Genomic DNA, 20,782 nt, shown 5'->3' with positions numbered 1-20,782 from the left:
TACATGCACACACACACAAACACAAACACACACTCATGTGCACACATGCATACACACACACACACTCCCCCTAGATTTCAACTTGTTTTGGGACAGTGTCTTATTCTCCCTTGTTTCCCTCCCATCTAAGTGTCTTACAGTTTATAAGTTTACCAAATATTTGCCCAGTCGATATGCATATTTCCCTTAGTCATGAAATCAAGGCTTAGATGGACCATAGAAGTAATTGTCCTGTTTAGACAAGAAGCAAAAATAAGGACATACTATGGGTATAAAATAACCACAAAAAAAACAAAAAAACACAAATTTTACAGGTCTTCAGAGTTTCCCCAAGAGAAAATAAATTAGGACAATTTCTCCAAACACCATGCCTCCTTCTCAAAGCTTAAAGCCAGACGGTAACATCCTGGCTACTCCCATCATCTCCCACTGCAGGATTATCTTTTTCTGAAGCACCATATTTATTCTCCTTACCCATGGGAGATTATCTCCCTGCGTAATTTATAATTTTAGATTGTGAGCTCATGTCCTTTGGGCTTTATCTGGGGAAATCTGTGCAGCTTGGGCTGAGAGTGTGTTTCCACAGAGAGCTTTTATGTTGGCTTCTGGCAGATGTCACAGGGCTAGTACCAGCCTGAGACTTTTAAAAATATTTACTTCCCAGGTTAGTATAAATTTTAACTTAAGGCCAGGCACAGTGGCTCATGCCTGTAATCCCAGCACTTTGGGAGGCCGAGGTGGGTGGATCACCTGAGGTCGGGAGTTCGAGACTAGTCCGACCAACATGGAGAAACCCTGTCTCTACTAAAAATACAAAATTAACTGGGCATGGTGGCACATGCCTGTAATCTCAGCTACTCAGGAGGCTGAGGCAGTAGAATCGCCTGAACCCAGGAAGCGGAGGTTGCTGTGAGCTGAGATTGCGCCATTGTACTCCAGCCTGGGCAAGAAGAGCAAAACTCTGTCTCAAAAAAACAAACAAACAAACAAAAAATTAACTAAAAACCCACTTACTTATAAAATGTTAGCAGGGAGACATTTTCTTCCCACCCACTACACAGGCCAAAAGAGATAAGCTTTCACGCCTTCTCCTAGAACTAGTGGGCAGATTTTTTTTCCTAGCCATCCTTTCATTGAGGAAACAGCATTCTGAGTCCCTACAGAAACTCGGTTTTAATTTTCTGCCTCTCTTGAGACCAAGGCCTTTTTTCTGTCCCTAATGTCATTTAATCCATAGACCTTTGACTACTATGACTTCTAAGGCCCTCTCCCCACCCCTTTTGGAAGCTTTGCCCACAGCGCATGCTTAGAGTTATAGGTTTCCCTGGCTTGGCCTTTGGGAATATTTCCTTCTTTTGAGTTCAGCTATAAAGAAAAATAACATTTGTTGGGCATGTGCAGTCCCTTTTAGATGTCAGCTTAGAAAACACCTACATCCCAAAGCAGGACTCTGGCTACTCTCTCTGAGTGGCTTTGCTTCCAAGTCAATGAGCTCTAAACTGGCTCGAATTCTTACCCAAGATCATAAGAGTAAAGTTAAACCCTGGAATATGACACAGACCACTCAAGACAGAACCAAGAGAATTCCTAGGTACATTTATGCCAGGTGAGCCAAATGGGAGACTTCCAGTGGTTGAGTCAGAGGTGTGGTGCTTAACCCTCCCTGTGGTTGAAAGGCATTCTTAACACATTCATCCTTTCCAAGGAAGCTTTGGCTTAGACAGTTTTGGATCCCTTAATCTCTGACTCAAACTAAGAATCAAGGATTAAAATTCATTCCTTGGTGACCTCACATTGAAGACACCAAGTGTTATGAGCAGTCATCTTAGCATGTTTGAAACTTGATGTTGCATGCATGCTTTTGCAATAAACTTGACTTTTTTGTGAGAATGTCAGGCTAAGTTTAGGGCCAGTAAAATATATTTATGTATGAATCATCATAGGAGAAAATGGGTGCATGTTCTTGAAGCTATGTATGTATGAAATAGCCTCTTTGAATAAGAAAATTTAAACAGATGGTTGCTATATTTTATCTAGGCATTTCAATGTATTTTATAGAGGCAGAATTTCCTTCATGACACTTATCACAAGATATTTTCTCCCCTGCCACTCAGCAATATGTAAGGACAGAGATGTTGTTCTAATTCACCACTGTATCCCAGCAGCTAGGTCAGTTTCTAATATATGGTCACATTCAATAAACGTTGAATGAATAAATGAATCAGAAGTAGAAGGAGTTGACTGCTGTAAAATGGTCCTATAAAGATGTGAGGTTCATATACTGACTACAGATCCTTTAAATCCATCTATACAAGCCTCAATGTCATTGAAGATGCCGCTGGCCTTTGTTTATCTCTGCACCAAAGATATTTCTCTTCAACCTTCAAGTATGAAGTCAAATTGAAATGCCATTTGATATAGTTTGCCTGTGTCCTCACCCAAATCTCATCTTGAATTGTAACTCCCACAATTCCCACATGTTGTGGGAGGGATCTGGTGGGAGGGAATTGAATCATGGTTATGGGTCTTTCTCATGTTCTTCTCATGATAGTGAATAAGTCTCACAAGATCTGGTGGTTTTATAAGGGATTTCCCTTTTCATTTGGCTCTTATTCTCTCTTTGCCTGCCACCATCCATGTAAGATGTGACTTTGCTCCTCCTTGCCTTCCACCATGATTGTGAGGCCTCCCCAGCCATGTGGAATTGTGAGTCCATTAAATCTCTTTTTCTTTATAAATTACCCAGTCTCAGGAAAGTCTTTATCGGCAGCATGAAAACAGACGAATACATCATCTCATCTCATGCAAAAATCCTTCTCCCATCCCACTATGGCAGTGCAATACTGTATGAATGTTACTATTTTTGTGATTATTAGGAACTAATTGTGCATTGAGCAGTCACTGAACACACACACACACACACACACACACACACATACACACTCACACTGAACCCCTCTGCTTTTTCAGCAGATGATTTAGACTGTTCTTCTCTGACTGGTGACTGGGAGTCGGGGAAGATGAATGCAGAGTCTGTGATCACCTCCTCTTCCAGCCACATCATGTTTCAGCCTTCTGGAGGAAACTCCCACAGCTTGTCTCTTCAGTCCCAGTTGACAGCTTCTGAACGTTTGCAAGAGAATAGTTCGGATCATTCAGGTGAGTTCAGGTGTTTTAAATATTTGCCACACCCAAATAATTATTCCTTTCAGAGCCTGAGAATGACTTGGAGATGACTAATACGCACTTAGCAGCTGGTACCAACCTGTGAGAGGAAGGGAGGACACGGGGCCTCTGCCAAAGCCCAGATGACCCTTTGCAGAGGAGATGACTGCCTTTGGGTGTCATGGTAGGGGCATCAAAATCACTGGATCTGCAGTGTTTTACTTAAAAAACATTCAGAGACCGGCACGGCGGGTCAGGCCTGTAATCCCAGCACTTTGGGAGGCCGAGGCGGGCGGATCATGAGGTCAGGAGATCGAGACCATCCTGGCTAACATGGTGAAACCCTGTCTCTACTAAAAATACAAAAAATTAGCCGGGCATGGTGGCGGGCGCCTGTAGTCCCAGCTACTCGGGAGGCTGAGACAGGAGAATGGCATGAACCCAGGAGGCGGAGGTTGCAGTGAGCCGAGATCACGCCACTGCACTCCAGCCTTGGTGACAGAGCAAGACTCCATCTCAAAAAAAAAAAAAAAAAATTCTGAGAGTATTTTGTAAAATGTTAGCCTTCAATAAAGCAAAGTGGAAGATACACAGTTGTTTGCTATTTTAATTCTTAGCTGTGTATTGGACATACTACATAAGAAGAAAAAAGAGGCCAGGCACAGTGGCTCACACCTGTAATCTCAGTATTTTGGGAGGCTGGGGCAGGTGGAACACCTGAGGTCAGGAGTTCGAGACCAGCCTGGCCAACATGGCAAAAGTCCATCTCTACTAAAAATATAAAAATTAGCTGGGCATGGTGGCGCATGCCTGTAATCCCAGCTACTCTGGAGGCTGAGACAGGGAGAATCACTTGAACCTGGGAGGTGGAGGTTGCAGTGAGTCGAGATCACTCGAGATCACACCACTGCATTCCAGGCTGGGTAACAGAGTGAGACTCCAAAAAAAAAAAAAGAAGAAGAAGAAGAAGAAGAGGAAACAACAAAAAGAACATCCTTTAATGCTATGCTTCTGACAAGTAAAAGCTAAAAGATAATAAAGGCATTGGTATTTTCTGGCAGGAGTAAAGCTGTAAGAAATTCAACAAGCATGTCCCTTAATCTCTGGTTTGCTAATGTCAGATTAAGCATGTTTGGACATGGTGCTGCACCAAGGTGAAAGAGCCCACTCTGTCGTTGGCTTGCTGAGATTAAAAGCCCAGATCCCTACTCGTTAGCTATAACTCAGAAGCAGTTTACCAAACCCTCTCAAACTTAACATTTTTATCTCTACATGGAGATGATCATAATTCCTACCTTGTCATGACTAAAATAATTCATGTAAAGTACTTAGCATACTATGTCATGTCTATTGAATACTCAGTAAATATGAAGTTATTGTTACATAAAATTGAAGTTAAATGGAAAAAATATTTTCTGTTTATTTGCTTTCACAAAATCATAAATATTCACTTCACTGGCCATCACTCTTCTATTCCTGAAGATCAATATGCTTTGTACATTTTGTTCCTAGTGCAGCTAGTAGATAAGTGTTCAAGGGTTTTTTTTTTTGTTTTGGTTTGTTTTTTGTTTTGGTTTGTTTTTTGTTTTTCTATAGTTCCCTTTCCAGGTGTTGGAATGACAGGTTATCAACACCTAAGAAGGCTCAATAGCCACCTCCTCCAGGGAGCTCACCTTCCTTGGTGCTCCCCTAGCTCCCAGGACTTCTCTTTCTCATGCCCATTATTTGCACTGTCACTGCATGTTTGCCTCTGTGAGCTCCTTAAAGATGAGCACTAGGTCATAGTCATCTGTGAATTCCAAAATGCCCATATAGGCACAGAGATGATGCTGGTGGACCAGTTAATAAGTGTGCTACCTCCATTTTACACATAAGAATATTCAGATTCAGACAGGTAAAGTTAAGCTTTGTACTCTTTGCCAAGAGTTTTCTAAGAACAAATATAAGCTCTTTGCTGTGTCTGGAATCTCTCTCCCACCTGCTATACCTGGGAGGCCCCCTACTCTTCCTCAAGTCTCAAGTTAAATGAGACCACCTCTGTGCACCTTCTCTACCCCCTTCTGGCTGGTGGAGGTAGCACTTCACTTCACCTTGATTCCCTAGCACTCTATATATCGCTATAGAAACTGTTTATTTTCCTCTTTCTCACTAGGCTATGAAGTCCTGGGTGGACAAGGTCTCCATCTTCCATTAAGCCCTTCACATGTAGGTATTGCGTGTGTGTTCTCTTCCAGGTGCTAAAGATATAGGCACATACATCAATTGTATCAGTCGAAGATTTTTGAGTTCCAGTGGATGGAAACCCAACTCAAAGTGGATTAATCAATAGAATTTATTGGCTCATCTTAATGAAAATCCCAGGCTTACAGTGCAGGATCCTGTCATTCTCTGTCTTTTGTTGTCTCTTCTCTTCTGTGTCTGTGTTACTCTTTAAAAGGTTGTACCAGACCAGCCTGGGTGACATAGTGAGTCCTCGTCTCTACAAAAAATACAAAAATTGGCCAGTCATGGTGGCTCATGCCTGTAGTCCCAGCTACTCAGGAGGCTGAGGTGATAGGATCGTATGAGCCCAGGAGTTAGAGACCAGCCTGGGCAACATGGTGAGACCCCATTTCTACAAAAAATTATCTGGGCATAGTGGTGCATGCCTGAAGTCCCAGCTACCTGGGAAGCTAAGGTGAGAGAATCACTTGAGCCTAAGAAGTCAAGGCTGCAGTAAGCCAAGATCATGCACTGCACTTCAGCCTGGGAAATAGAGTGAGACCCTGTCAAAAAAAAAAAAAAAAGAAAAAGAAAAGAAAAGAAAAGGAAAAAAGGCCCTCCACCCATGGTGGATCCTGGTGGCTCTGTGCCTACACCTTTCCAGTTTCCAGTTCTGCAGAGAGTGATTACATCTGTCTAGGCTAATGACAAGAGGCCAATAATTGAGTTTTATTGGTTTTGGAAGGGCCTGTTTCACATGAACAAAACTTTGTTGATAAGTATGTGTGTTTGCGGGAAGTCAGGGACCCTGAATGGAGGGACTCGCTGGAGCTGCGGCAGAGGAACATAAGTTGTGAAGAGTTCATGGACATTTATCACTTCTCTAATAATGCTTTCATAATTTGTTATGCCTGTCTTTATTTTAATCTCTTAATCCTGTTATCTTCATAACAAGGGAAGACAACCATAAAGTCTGACTGACTGTGGGGTCGGGCAAAAAGAGCCATATTTTTCTTCTTGCAGAGAGCCTATAAATGGATGTGCAAGTAGGAGAGACATCACTAAATTCTTTTCCTAGCAAGGAATATTAATATTAAGACCCTAGGAAAAGAATGGCATTCCTTGGGAGAGGTCTATAAACGGCCACTCTGGGAGTGTCTGTCCTATGCGGTTGAGATAAGGACTGAGATACACCCAGGTCTCCTGCAGTACCCTCAGGCTTACTAGGATTGGGAAACCCCAGCCCTGGTAAATTTAAGGTCAGACCAGTTCTCTGCTCTCAAACCCTGTTTTCTGTTAAGATGTTTATCAAGACAGTATGTGCACCGCTGAACCTAGTCCCTTATCGGGAGTTTCTGATTTTGCCCTGGCCCTGTTTCCTCAGAAGCATGTGATCTTTGTTCTCCTTTTTGCCCTTTGAAGCATGTGATCTTTGTGACCTACTCCCTGTTCTTGCATCCCCTCCCCTTTTAAAATCTTCAATAAAACTTGCTGGTTTTGCGGCTCAGGTGGGCATCATGGTCCTACCAGTATGTGATGTCACCCCCGGTGGCCCAGCTGTCAAATTCCTCTCTTTGTACTCTTTCTCTTTATTTCTCAAACTGGCCGGCACTTAGGGAAAATAGAAAGAACATACGTTGAAATCTTGGGGGTGGGTTCCCCCAATATATGTGAAACTCCAAAAAGCTTGAAAGGAATCAAATGCTAGGAGGAAAGTCAGAAAAAATCAGTCACTTCACCTAAACTGTGTACCAAGAGAGGGGGAGAGGTGATTCCTCAAGGGAAATATGGGCACTGTCCCCAGAGAACAGGAAATCAATGCTATTTTCTCAATGAGCTTGCAGTCTAGTGGGGGAATATTGGGAAATATTATAGAATTTTTAATTCAATGTGAAAAGAGAGTTAGCGGAGATATGAACAAGGTATAATGGGAGCACAGGGAGGGAACAGCTAAGGGCCAAGGAGGAGCCAGTAGAATCAAGGTAGGCTTCCTAAAGGAGGTTACACCTGAGCTGAGCTGAAAAAGGTACTCAGCAAATGGCCACTTAAGGAAGGAATCCATGAATAATTCGTCCCAAATCACACAAATCATATCTTTGTAGATCTCAAATTTAAACCCATTCATCCTTCAGTATCCAAGTCTAGTGATCTTTGCAGTTTTTCAAGCTAGATTTGTTTCTGAGGAAATGTTTTCCAAATTCCACATGAAATCAGGGGAGGCTAAGAATAGAAACACACTTTAGAAGGATGGTTGAGTATTCAATTGAACCCACAATAACTGAATTCACAATGTACACGAACGACTGTACATTTGCAGTGACATAATTTACTACTGTGATATTTTGAATTGCCAATCTTCAGCATTCCACCCGCATTATGGGCTAAGTAGGTTTTGTTAGCTGACTCAATCCTCATTCATGGCATAAATAGCAAAAATAAATGCATTCATAACATAAAGTCATTCCAAGTTTTAAACAACTGTTGCAAAATTGAGCTTTTGAAGCATTTGGCAAAAATTAAGTTGAGGTCTGTTTATATCCTCCTTTGGGTTTTTTATGTGGTAATCCTCAGCCCAGCTTTAATTTATTTAATGTGATTAGAATAATACTGAGGTTCATGATTGAATTAACTCTTATGCTTATAATTGCTGGATGATTTGCAGTTTCTACTGTTGCTTGGCGGTACTGAAATATTGTACTGATTGCAAAGAGTTTTCAAAGACAAATATTTCATAATATATGTTCTCATTTTTGGTCTTTAGAGACTTCCATTATGCAAAGTCGCAATTGTCTTTCCCTGCCCACTTCAGACAAAATGTTATGTTCTGTCTAGATGTGGTTTTTAAATCTTGGCTGTGACATCTCATAGCTGTGTGACCTTGGACGAGTTCGTCATTTCTCTTAGTCTTTTTCTTCTCTTTGCAGAACTAAGATAATGGCATCCACCCCACAGGGTTGTTGTGCTGTTTAAGTGAACTAATGTATACAAGCTCTTTGTGAATTATAAGGCACTTTACAGATTTTAGACATTATTGTTATCACAATCACAGAGTTGTATTTCTTACATTATCATAAACTCTACAAAGCCTTTCCCCAACATTAAATCAAAAGGCAAGCCATAAACTGTGTAAATAGCATAGTCTTTTATTTTATAGTGATTGAAGAAAGTAATTATTTACAGAAATTTTCTAATGACAGCCCTGTATAACAGTAGGTAATTTTATCTTGTTATTTATGACACATTGCTTGAACTGACATACGTTCCAAAACTTTTTTTTTTTTTGGTGGGTAGAAGGGAAGTTTGAGATGATTTTTTCTTCCAAGATGACTGAATCAGCAATGATTTCTAATTTATTTATTTTTGTTCTTCCTATTAGAAACCAGTTTGTTGCAAGAGGTCTTCTTTCAGGCAATCCTGCTTGCTGTGTGCTTAATCATTTCTGCATGTGCAAGGTAATTCACATTTTATTTTCATGCAGCGATATTTCATAATTAGTGAAGCTATAGCTGATTGATGATTTCCTTGCCTTATTCCACAAAACATTTCAGGTAGCTCTGTGGTTGAGATTTGTTCATTTGTCTGTCCATGATAAGTTTCCCTTTATCTCTCATTGCCCACCTCTATCCTCTCACAAAGCATACAAAACCTAGAAAGTGGGCCAGGCACGGTGGCTCATGCCTGTAATCCCAGGACTTTGGGAGGCCGAGGTGGAAGGATCACCTGAGGTCAGCAGTTCAAGACCAGCCCGACCAACATGGTGAAAATTAAAAATATGAAATTAGCCAGGCGTGGTGGCTCATGCCTGTAATGCCAGCTACTTGGGAGGCTGAGGCAGGAGAATTGCTTGAACCTGGGAGGCAGAGGTTGCAGTGAGCCGAGATCTCGCCATTGCAGTCCAGCCTTGGCAACAAGAGCGAAGCTCTGCCAAAAAAAAAAAAAAAAAGGCCTACCTAGAAAGCATACAAAACCTAGGGTACATTGCTTAAAATTGTATTTTACAGTGTATTGCTTTTTGTCCAAAGAGAAGTGGCTCCTGTTATAGATATACTCTAAGTATAGGTGGAGTTTAAAGCCACTTGAAGTTCCCACTATGCGACTTAGGGTCCCTGCAGAGACTCCACCCTTCCCATTGTATTTGTATATCTCCACATAAATTGTCTCTTTATGCCTTCTTATAAGTATGTTTGTTCTCTACCCTCTGACCTGTATGTTGTTCCTCTGCCTTCTTTTCCTTTCCCTATTCAAGTCTCCAGGGCAGTGATCAAGTTCCTTGGTGCTAGGCCCACTCCTGTCTCAGGGCCTTTGCACTTGCTTTTCACTCTGCCTCTTAGAATCCTCCAGATAGCCTTGTTACATGTGACCTTACTTCTTTACAAAATCCGTTCAAATGTCACATCATCAGAGAGATCTTCCCTGAAAATCCTTTATAAGTAGCATGCCACTCTTTGTCGCATGCACCTTGCTTTACTTTTCTTTCGAGCACTTATTACCCCCTGACCTGTGACATGATTAGCTGTTGAAGTTTTAATGGGATCTGCCTCTCCCTAGAAGAATGTGAGCTGCCTGACAGCAGACACATTGTGCATCTCCCTCACTTCAGTATCCTCAGTGCCAGGGGTTCTTCAATATTTATTGAATCAATGAAACAAAGGTGAATACAACAGTCCGGGGGTCTTTATGGTTCTTGAACTCTGGCCAGCAAGGGCTGCTTGCTCTCGAGTCCCACATTTTGAGGGTCAAATACAGCAGCATCACTTGGAGGAGGTGCTTTTTTAAATACAAAGTCCTAGATCCCATCTCTTGAGATTCTAATTTAGATTTACTGAGAATTGGTAATTTAAAATAAGCTTCCCAGACAATTATGAGGTTTGCAAAACATTTTTAGATCACAATGGGACCACAAGAAAAAAAGTGGAGTGTGTGTGTATCGGAGGGGTTGCTCCTGTGGTTAAAAATAAATTTGCAAAATTCTGCATTCTATATCCCAAATTGGAAGACCATGATGTGCATTAGTATAATAATCAGTGAAATAATGTGGTGAAGGAACACGTCTAGCTTTATTTCACTTAGTGTTTTCCAAACCTCCAAGTTGATCGCAGAGCCCTTTCTTTTCTTTCACAGGACTGTAAATGATACGTTTCTTAGGTTAATGTTTGTGGATACTCCTCCCTTAAGAGGTGGAGCTTAACTCTTAATCCTTTGAAGGAGGGCTGCATTTAGACACTTCTTCCAGGGAGTAGAGTAAGGAAGCGGGTAAGAAAGGTAACTCTTCAGTGGAGAAACTGGACAAACACTGCTGCAAGTGAACAAGTCAGCATCAACAGGGATAAGTTACACTGATTGCATGTCCCCTTGATACGATGTGGTGAGAATGGCACTTTACCTCTGTGGTCTTCCAAATCCCAGTCTACCAAAAGAAAAATAACAGAAAAAAAATAATTAAGGGACATTCAACACATTTTCTGAGCAGGACTTTCCAAAACTCTCAAGGTCATCAAAACCAGGGAAAGTGACAAACTCTCAGAGCCCAGAGGAGCCTAGCAGACACAATGACTAAACATATGTGGTGACCTGGATGGGATCCTGGAACGGAAAAAGGAAAAATCCAAATGAAGTGTAGACTTGAGATCATGGTAATGTACCGGTGTTGGTACATTACCATGTTCCTTCATTGTGACAAACATACCACAGTAATAATAATAGAGGAAGCTGACTGGAGACCACATGAGAACCCTCTGTCCTAATTTTCTGATTTCTCTGCATATCTAAAATTATTCTAATAATGCTTATTTGAATTAAAAATTGACTAAAACTGAATAGATGTGGGCAAGAGCATGGATGTTTCTCATAGAGATGTAAGTGATAGATGACAGACAGGAAAGCTGATATGTTTGCACATACAGGTTGAGTATGCCTCATACAAAATGCTTGGAACCAGAAGTATTTTGGATTTTGGACTTTTTTTACATTTGGGAATATTTGCATATACATGATGAGATATCTTGAGGATGAGAATCGAATCTAAACAAAATTCATTTACGTTTCATATACACACAGCCTAAAGGTAACTTTACACAATATTTTAAGTAATTTTCTGCACCTGTGGCATGAAGTCAGTTGTGGAAGTTTCCACTTGTGGCATCATGTAGGCACTCAAAAAGTTTCAAACTTGGGGCATTTCAGATTTTGAATTTTTTATTTAGAGATGCTCAACCTGTGTATATAAAATTCAAGAAAAGGCAAGACAAATCAATTATTATAGATGTAAGAATAGTGATTAATTCTGAGGGTATATACTGAAAAGGACAATCAAGGAACCTTAAAGGGTGCGGGAAATATTCTATAGCTTGATCTGAGTAGCAATTACAGGTGTTTATACAAAAAATCAAAATCAAGTTGTACACTTTATAGGCTTTGCTGTATTTATGTTAGAGCTCATTTTAGAATAACGGTTTTAAAATGCATATAAAGGGATTACCAAAGGATATTCACCAGATTTTATTAATAACTTCTTCTGTATGGTGGGATTTTTCTGATGACATTTTCTTTTCATTTTTGTATTTATTTGTAATCTCTTTCAAATGATTCACATTTTGAAAATAAAAACAATAAAAATACTATTCTTTTTAAAAATAAATCTACTCAGTGACATCATCACCCATCATATTGGCAAACATTCAAATGCTTGGTCACACTTTTTTGGCAAGATTGTGAAGTAGCAGACATGCTCCATCATTGCTGTGAAATTTTTAACAATTTATTCTTAAAATCCCCAGGTAGGGGGGCTGGGCGCGGTGGCTCATGCCTGTAGTCCCAGCACTTTGGGAGGTTGCAGTGGGTGAATCACGAAGTCAGGAGATGGAGGCCATCCTGGCTAATACGGTGAAACCCCGTCTCTACTAAAAATACAAAAAATTATCCAGGCGTGGAGGCGGGCACCTGTAGTCCCAGCTACTCGGGAGGCTGAGGCAGGAGAATGGTGTGAACCCGGGAGGCGGAGCTTGCAGTGAGCCAAGACTGTGCCACTGCACTCCAGGCTGGGCAACAGAGCGAGACTCCGTCTCAAAAAAAAAAAAGAATATCCCCAGGTAGGGAGATTCGATAATGTCTACCAAGTTTAAAGTCACATGTCTCCTTTGACCTGGCCAGGCCTTTTCAAATAATTTATTGTGTGAAACGACATATGTAAAATGCTATTCATTGTATTTTTAAACAGTTTTTAAAAATTATTTTTAAGTGCACCTTTAGTGGTTTTAGTATATTCACAAAATTGTGCAACCATCACCACTATAATTCTATAACAATTTCATCACTGAAAAAAGAAACCCTCTAACCATTAGCAGTTACTCTCCTTTCCTTCCTCTTCCACCTCCTGAAAACCACTAATGTGCTTTCTGTCTCTGTGAATTTGTCTATTCTGGACATTTCCTATACAGTTATACAATGTGTGGACTTCTGTGTCTGGTATGACTTATGTAACATAATGTTTTCGGAGTTCATCCATGTTGTAGCCTGTATCAGTACTTCATCATTTTCTATGGAAGAATAACATTCCATTGCATAGATATACTGCATTTTGTTTATCCATTCATCAGTTGATGGGCATTTGAGTTTTCCCCCGTTTGACCATTATGAATAATGTTGCTATGAACACTGGTGTACAAGTTTTGTATGGACATACAGTTTCATTTTTCTTGGTTAAATATCTAGGAATGGAGTTTCTGGGCATATAGTAAGTCTATATTTAATATTTTTAGAAACTGCTGTAACTTTTTCCAATAGGACTGCACCATCTTACACTCCCACCCCCAAAAGCAATGTATGAGGAATCCAAATTTTCCTCATCCTCAACATTTGTTATTGTCTGTCTTTTTGACTAGAGCCATCCTGGTGGGTGTGGTGTGATATCTCACTGTGGTTTTGATTTGCATTTCCCTGATGGATAATGATGTTGACCATCTTTCCATGCACTTATTGGATGTTTCTTTGTGTATCTGTTTTACAGAAATGTCTATTCAAGTACTCTGACACTTTTTAAACCAGGCTGTTTGCTTTTTGTTGTTAAGTTAAAATAATTCTTTATATATTCTGCATATTAACCCCTTCTCAGATATGTGATTTGTAAATGTTTTTCCTATTCTGTGGTTTGCCTTTTCACTCTGTCGAATGTATTCTTTGATGTGCACAAGTTTTAAATTTTGATGTAGCCCAACTTCTCTACTTTTTTTCTTTTTTTGTGGTCTGTGCTTTTGGTGTCACATTCAATAAATCACTGCCAAATCCAATGTCATGAAGTTTCTCACCTATCTTTTGTTGTGTTTTATAGTTTTAGCTCTTACATTTAGGTTTTTAATTCATTTTGAGTTAATCTTTGTATATGGCATAAAGTAATGCTTCAACTTCATTCTTTTGCATGTAGTGTAGTAAGTTTTGAGGTGGAAAAGCATGAGCCTTCCAACTTCATTTTCCTTCCTCAAGATTGTTTTGGCTATTTTGGGTCCCTTGCACATCATTTTGATAATAGCAAAAAATAGAAACAACTCAAATGTCCATAAATGGAGGACTGAATAAATGAATTCACACCACAGAACAATGTGCAGTTGTGAAGTGCAATAGAGATAGATGTAGTAATAAAGTTAGAGATGGGGTGGGAAAGACAGAGAGACAGAGAGAGAGAGGATAATTTATATCTTTCAAGTTATAAATTATTCATAACTGGAAAGTACAAGCATTGAATACAGTTGTCCCTCAATACCTGAGGGGGTTTGATTCTAGAGCTTCCCTCAGATACCAAAATCCTTGAATACTAAAGCCCCTTATATAAGATGATGTAGTATTTGCATATACCCTATGTATATCCTCCCATATAGTTTAAATCATCTCTAGATTACTTATGTAGATGGGTTATATTACTTATGAAATTTATTTCAGGATAAGAAGAGGCATCACTGTTATTAAATGAAATGCTTGTTTTTAAAAGGGGGTGTTAGGTCTGACTGGTCTGAGTAGTTTTTTTACAGACAAAATATGCTATGGAATATACGGTGTGGGTGATCTAGATCTGCATCTCTTCACTGCCATGACTCTGATTCAGATATATATTGAGCCTTTACAAGCAAAGTGTGGAGTAGTGAGGGGTGTGTGAGCAAACAAGTGTGGGGTCTAGTTACTGCTAGGTTGTGATAGCACCGGGCCTAGCCACAACTTTGCTCCAAAATCAGAGAGGGCAACGGGAGCAGGGAGAGGCCAGTGGCAGGAGCAGGCGCTTCCAAGCCTGCAGGGGCAGGGGGGCTTCCAAGGCCCCCAAGAGTGCAGGGATGCCTGGGTTCAGAGCCATGGCTGAGCCGGCTGCAGCTGCACCTGGGAGGGCGGGGCTCCCTCCTGTTCCCGGCTCTCTCCTGTTCCCGGCTCCCTCTGAAGCACACCACCCTGGCCACGCCTCCCCTGCTGCAGCTGGCATCTTTGCAGCAGCCACTCCACATGGGCTGCTGCTGCCATCACTTATGGGACTTCAGTTTTTCCCACCATTTCTGTCTTCTCTTAATTTCTTATTTTGTCAGAACAAATTATTTCTCCCATGGAATATTTTGCTTGTATATGATTAATATAGAAAACTATTCACCTCCTGTAAGAAAATATACTAACTCATAGCAATAACAAATGTGCTATTCTACAATTAGCTCATTCCTTTTTGTTGCTGAATCATATTCCATTGTATGGATGTACCACAGTTTGTTTATACATTCACCTATTGAAGGGTGTCTTGGTTGCTTCCAGTTTTTGAAAATTTTAAATAAAGCTTCTACAAAGAATCATATGCAGATTTTTATACAGACACAGAGTTCAACTCAACTTGGTATTGAATTAATACCAAGGGGTGCAGCTCTTAGGTTATATGGTAAGTCTGTGTTTAACTTTGTAAGCAAGGACCAAAACTATCTTCCAAGCGTTTGCACCCTTTTCATTCTTAACAGCAATGAATGAGAGTTTCTGTTGCTCTGCATCCTCCCAGCATTTTGTATTGCCAGTTTTTTGGGTTTTAGCCATTCTACTAGGTATGCAGTGATATCTCACTGTTTTAATTTGCACTACTCTAATGAAGAATGATGCTGAACATCTGTTTTTGTACTTATTGCCATTTGTGTATATTCTTTGGTGAAGTGTCTGTTCAGATGTTTTGCTCATTTTTTCAAGTGGGTTACTTACTTTCTTATTATTGAATTTTGAGAGTTCTTTATATATTATGGATAGAAGTCCTTGATTAGATACATAATTTGCAAGTATTTTCTCACAGACTGTACCTTGTCTTTTCATTCCCTTAGCAGTGTCTTTCACAGTGAAAAAGTTTTACATTTTGATAAAGTCCAATTATTCCTTTCTTTTCTTTCATGGATTGTGCATTTGGTATTGCATTTTAAAACTCATTGAGAAATGCAAGGTCATATTGATATTCCCCTATGTTTTCTTCTAGAAGTTTTACACTTTTGCAATCTACATTTTTGGTCTATGACCCATTTTGAGTTAAATTTTGTGTAAGGTGTGTTATATATGTGGAGGTTCATTTTTTTGCATGTAAATATCCAATTGTTTCAACACCATTGGTTGAAAAGATGGTATGTTCTCCTTTGAATTGCTTCTGCATCTCAATTAAAATCAGTTTACTCTATCTGCATAAGTCTACTTCTGGGCTGTCTACTCTCTTTCATTGATCTGTATGTCTGTCCATTTTCCAATACCACTGTCTTTATTACTGTAGTTTCATAGTAAACCTTGAAATCATAATTCCATAGTAAGTCTAAAAAAATCACATAGGTTGGAAATGCACAATTAGTATGCTAAATCAGAGCGATCTTGTTGTTTCAGATGGTTTATGGGAGAAATATTAGCCAGTGTCTTCACATGCTCATTGATGATAACTATAGCTTGTAAGTAACTGTTCCCCAGATTACTGTGATGATGCCTGTATTTCATTCCAATTTTGGTCACTTTAAAATGATTTTAAAATATTTTCTCTTTTTCACTCAAGATGTGAAATCATTGTTTCTCAGCCTTGCCAGCTATTTCAAAACCACTGCCTGTGCTCGGTAAGTGTTGCCTGTGTCATCATTATTGTCTGGACCCAGGTGACCATAATTTGATATCTGAGAATGGTTTCTGCTGCATAGTAGATGGCAATGACTATGTACAGGAAACTTCCTGATCATTTGTCCTGAAGACTGCTTTCTGTTACTGCTAAAATTTAATAGTATTATCCTGCCTCCTAAATTTTTACATCAAAATAATTGTTAAGCACAGGACTTAGAAAATAATTTGAAAGGCAATGTCCTTTAAAATAATTTTTAAAGTGATTTTGTAGATTCATAGCACTACACTTTATAAATACCTCATATTAAGAAACCTTTGTGTTAGACGTTCCCAAATAGCTGGCAAACTGCCCATGAAATGATCTCAGTTACAAACTGTGATTTCTGTGCCTTCTCTTATTCATTTAATGATCCCCTTGTGTGTTAACTGCCATGGTTCAGCATATTTCAAAGGGTTACTGGGGTCTGGTTGGGATGCCCATAGAATTTCAAACAGTCCGGAAAGCACCATCCTATTACAAGATGAACTATGTTAATTACCTTCACTTCAATATGGCTGCCAGAGGCAAACTCACATGGCTTGGAGACTGAGGTCTGTAATTCACCATGGCACTCTTACAAAATCTGCGCTAATTCTGAAATCACAATGGGGTTTAGTGAAAATTTATTTTGGTTAGGATTCTAGCCAATATTGATTTACTGACATTTTGAGTGATGCTTCCCATAATTTCTGGGCATTTCAGGTTTCTGGGGGTGCACATATAGCTAAGTTTTATTCAACCTGATATTTAGAAAATTGAATCTTTGGGTAGCTCAAGAAATCCTTATAATTTAGCCCTTGAAATTAATGACAAGGCTGGGTGTGGTGGCTCACACCTGTAATCTCAGCACTTTGGGAAGCTGAGGCAGAAGACTTCCTTGAGTCCAGGAGTTCTAGACCAGCTTGAGCAACATAGTGAGACCTACAAAAAAATAAACAAAATTAGCTGGGTGTGGTGATGCACACCGGTAGTCCCAGCTACTGGGGAGACTAAGATGGAGGAATTGCTTGAGCCTGGGAGGTTGAGGCTGCAGTGAGCCGTGATTGTGCCCATGCCACTGCACTTCAGCCTGGGCTACAGAGAGAGAATTTGTCTTGAAAACAAAAAGAAAAAAAAAAGAAAAAGAAATTAATGACATTTGTTTAAAACAATTATTGATTTCTAAAGTGGCACCACCTAGGTTACCAAATCTTTATTAAGAATTTATGATATGTTCTGTACGGTATGGGGTACCCAGTTTAGCTCAACTGCTATTAATGAAGTGTCTAGCATGGGTTAGACACAGTCACTAGGTACCAGAGTGTGAATGCCCCAGCATGTGGCTGGCCTTCAGATTTCATCATCTCATTAGAGTAAAGGACATGTAAGGGGCAAGGTGAAGTTGCCTTTTAATATGGTAAATGCTAATATCAGGTTAGTACACGGGCCAGGGGGAGCACAAGGAGGTCAGTTTCCCAGACTAAGAAGAGTGGGGAGTATGTTCAGGGAGGGCCTCCTGGAAGAGCCAATATCCGATCTGCAGGGGTTATATCACCTGCTGTTTTCTCAGAACTTCCCAGTGTTCTGAGCTCATTGTTCTCTCCTAAAAGAAATTACATCAGGACAATATTTCTATCCTGAGCAAACACGGTTATCTTCTGACTCATTTATGGAATGAGATCCCTTCTTTGATTATTCGTGTACATACTTTGACTTGTTCTTCTCTTGTTCCCAACTCCATTTTTTCCTGTTTCCTGCCCACCAGCCTCATATACACACACATTTGCATTTAAGACCTGTGAAAACAAGGACTACTGACTTCATTTTTGTACCTACAACCAAAGCCTTGAAAATAGTATGTAATCCGTACATATTCACTAAATTTAATGTATTTATTGCATCATTTCTTGAAGTACTTCCTTGAAAGCCAAGAGCTCTGCGTGTACATTAAAGACTTTGCAACCCTCTCCTTCTTATATAAACATATCGAGAAACTAATAAACCAAAGACATGGTTATTAATATCGAGAGTCAAGAATGACTCATAAGTCTCCTCTAACAATCAATGATGAGAATCTAAGGAAGTGGAGGGCAAGCACTGAATTCAGTTCAACAAATATTAATGCAGCACCCTCCCCCCAACACACACACCCATCCTGCACTGTGCAAGTTAGATTAGATTAGGTGCCTCTTTAGCACCTCACACTTCTCACATCATATCCCTTTTCATAACATAATGAAATTCTTAGTCAACTGCTTTCCTGATTAAATTTAAAGCCTGTGAAGATAGAGACTATCTATCTTGTCCACCATTGGCCTGAGTGTCCCTTGCAAATGAAGGTGAGCACAGGTATCTCATGTTAGTAATGATGTGTCAGCATCAGCGGTACACGTTTTGCACACTTACGATTTCATAGTAACAAAATGGGTCACATCTGTTCTCTCTTAAATGAAGGAATGTATGTTTGTATTCTTAATGAATGAGTGAATAAACTTTAGGGAATAAAAATATGGGGAAAATCCACCTGTTAACCTACAGGCTGTTCTACGGGGCAGGAGAGAGCGATTTTCTGGAAGGTGTATTCTTTTGAGCCATTTTCTTTACCAAGTTTTTAATCTTCTTGAGGCTCATGATTACCTTTCACTTGAAGTGCAATTAAAATACAGATATAATACAGAAAAATGCCATAAGGGCAGGTGGGAAGAAGAAATCGTAGGAAATGTTAGTTAACTGAGTACCATGCTGGGCTGAGGGATCAAAACCTCTATAGCCTTTCAGACAAAAAGGAGAGCACTAAGAACTGCTGGGATAAAAGCAAAAACGAAAAGTATGCTTAGTTGAGGCTGCACTCTTCCTAGTTGTGATTCTTCAGGGCAGTTGTGGGTATGGGTGTGGGCGTGTGCATATATATGCACAAATGGGTATGCAGTGATTAGATACTGCATTTCCTGTGCATGGGGATGAATTATGCATTTCTTTTTTTATTTCTCCAATCTAGGTTTGTCAAAATTTGACAACCATTTAGGAATGCCTTCGATGAATGTCCTCCATCTGAATATCCGGAAATTGTCCAACTTGCAGTCTACTTGGAATCAAGTGTTTTATTGGAAGGGAGTAAGCGAGTAATTGAGAAAAAGCCATTTTAGTTTGACTATGTGATTTTAAAATGATCTCAGTTTTTCCATCAAAATTATAATATGCTCATGAAAATAATATTAATTTGCCTTCCTTTTGCAAACACCAGCAGTTGAAAGGAAAAGGACCGGGAATGTGATGGAAAAGAGACCGCCTGGAATAAATGTCCCCCTATGATTCTCTAAGGCAGTGGTTCTCGAGCTTGAATTTTCATTAGGAAATTCTGTGAGGAGCTTGTAACCAGATTTCTGGGTCTGCCACGTGCACCTATCTCTTGCTGAATTGCTTTAATAGAATAATGAGAGCAAGTTTGTCTAATTAATACCAACCTGACAACTTGAATAATAATAAATGCAATTTGTACATAAAATATAATGCTGCAAAAGTTTGTCATTCACCTCAATGGAGTGACTTGATATTAGATGGTAACCGTAGATGATGGTTGATATGAAAATGGACAGGAAAGAAGCATTTTCTGAAAGTTATATTTTTTTGAACCACTTTCTAAACCAAGTTTTTAATCTTCTTGGGGCTCATAATTACCTTTCACTTTAATTTCACTTAGAGATACAACACAGAAAAATGCCTTGAGGGCAAAATATAGGCAAAACACCAGTGCGCTTTGAAATGCATGAAAATGGTGCATTTGTACCCTTGAGCCTTGACTCAAGGGCTGTAGAAGACGTTCCCTTTCCACCCCCCACACTTGGTGCATGTTCACAAAGCAAATATGGCCTGCAATTCAAATTTGTTCTATGTGATACTCTCTGAGTAAAAACTCTTACATGCAGAAAATTGTCTTTGCTTGAAATGGTAATGCCAAAATATAACTATATATATAATTTGCATTTAGTACATTTTTGGTTAAAAAATAAACTAATAAATAAGTGGAGTCATCAGCAAATTTATATTTGTGTGTGTGTATATATATATATATATATAAAGAAATCATGGAGGAACATCATTAATTGAAGACTGTGTTATTTCCCTATTGCTGCCTTAACAAATTACCCTAAACCAAGTGGCTTACAGCAACACAAAGTTATTGTTTTACAGTTCTGGAGCTCAGAAGTCTAAAATAAAGGTCAGCAGAGTTATTTTCCCTCTGAAGGCTTTAGGGAAAAATCTATTTCCTTGCCTTTTTTAGCTTCCAGTTGCTGTCTGTATTCCTTGGCT

At 39.6% G+C, this 20,782-nt stretch overlaps 1 protein-coding gene across 3 annotated transcripts in view; it reads left to right on the top strand.

Annotated features, from left to right (window-relative positions):
- Window positions 1-20,514, top strand: part of TMEM71 (transmembrane protein 71) — a 48,725-nt gene extending 28,211 nt beyond the window's left edge. The window contains exons 6-10 of one of the 3 annotated variants that reach the window (XM_030795042.1): window positions 2,974-3,159; window positions 8,744-8,819; window positions 16,231-16,292; window positions 16,394-16,451; window positions 19,470-20,514. In XM_030795042.1, the coding sequence (XP_030650902.1) occupies window positions 2,974-3,159; window positions 8,744-8,819; window positions 16,231-16,292; window positions 16,394-16,451; window positions 19,470-19,485 (398 nt within the window). In that variant the 3' untranslated portion in view covers window positions 19,486-20,514. Of the gene's footprint in view, window positions 1-2,970; window positions 3,160-8,743; window positions 8,820-16,230; window positions 16,293-16,393; window positions 16,452-19,469 lie in introns of all 3 variants that reach the window. The other 2 variants (XM_030795043.1, XM_030795044.1) reach the window with 2 other exon arrangements.
- Window positions 20,515-20,782: the final 268 nt, after the last annotated feature.

This window comes from Nomascus leucogenys, chromosome 16 (assembly GCF_006542625.1).
Source record: "Nomascus leucogenys isolate Asia chromosome 16, Asia_NLE_v1, whole genome shotgun sequence".
Taxonomy (NCBI): Eukaryota; Metazoa; Chordata; class Mammalia; order Primates; family Hylobatidae; genus Nomascus; species Nomascus leucogenys.
This window is presented reverse-complemented; position numbering and strand designations above follow the sequence as displayed.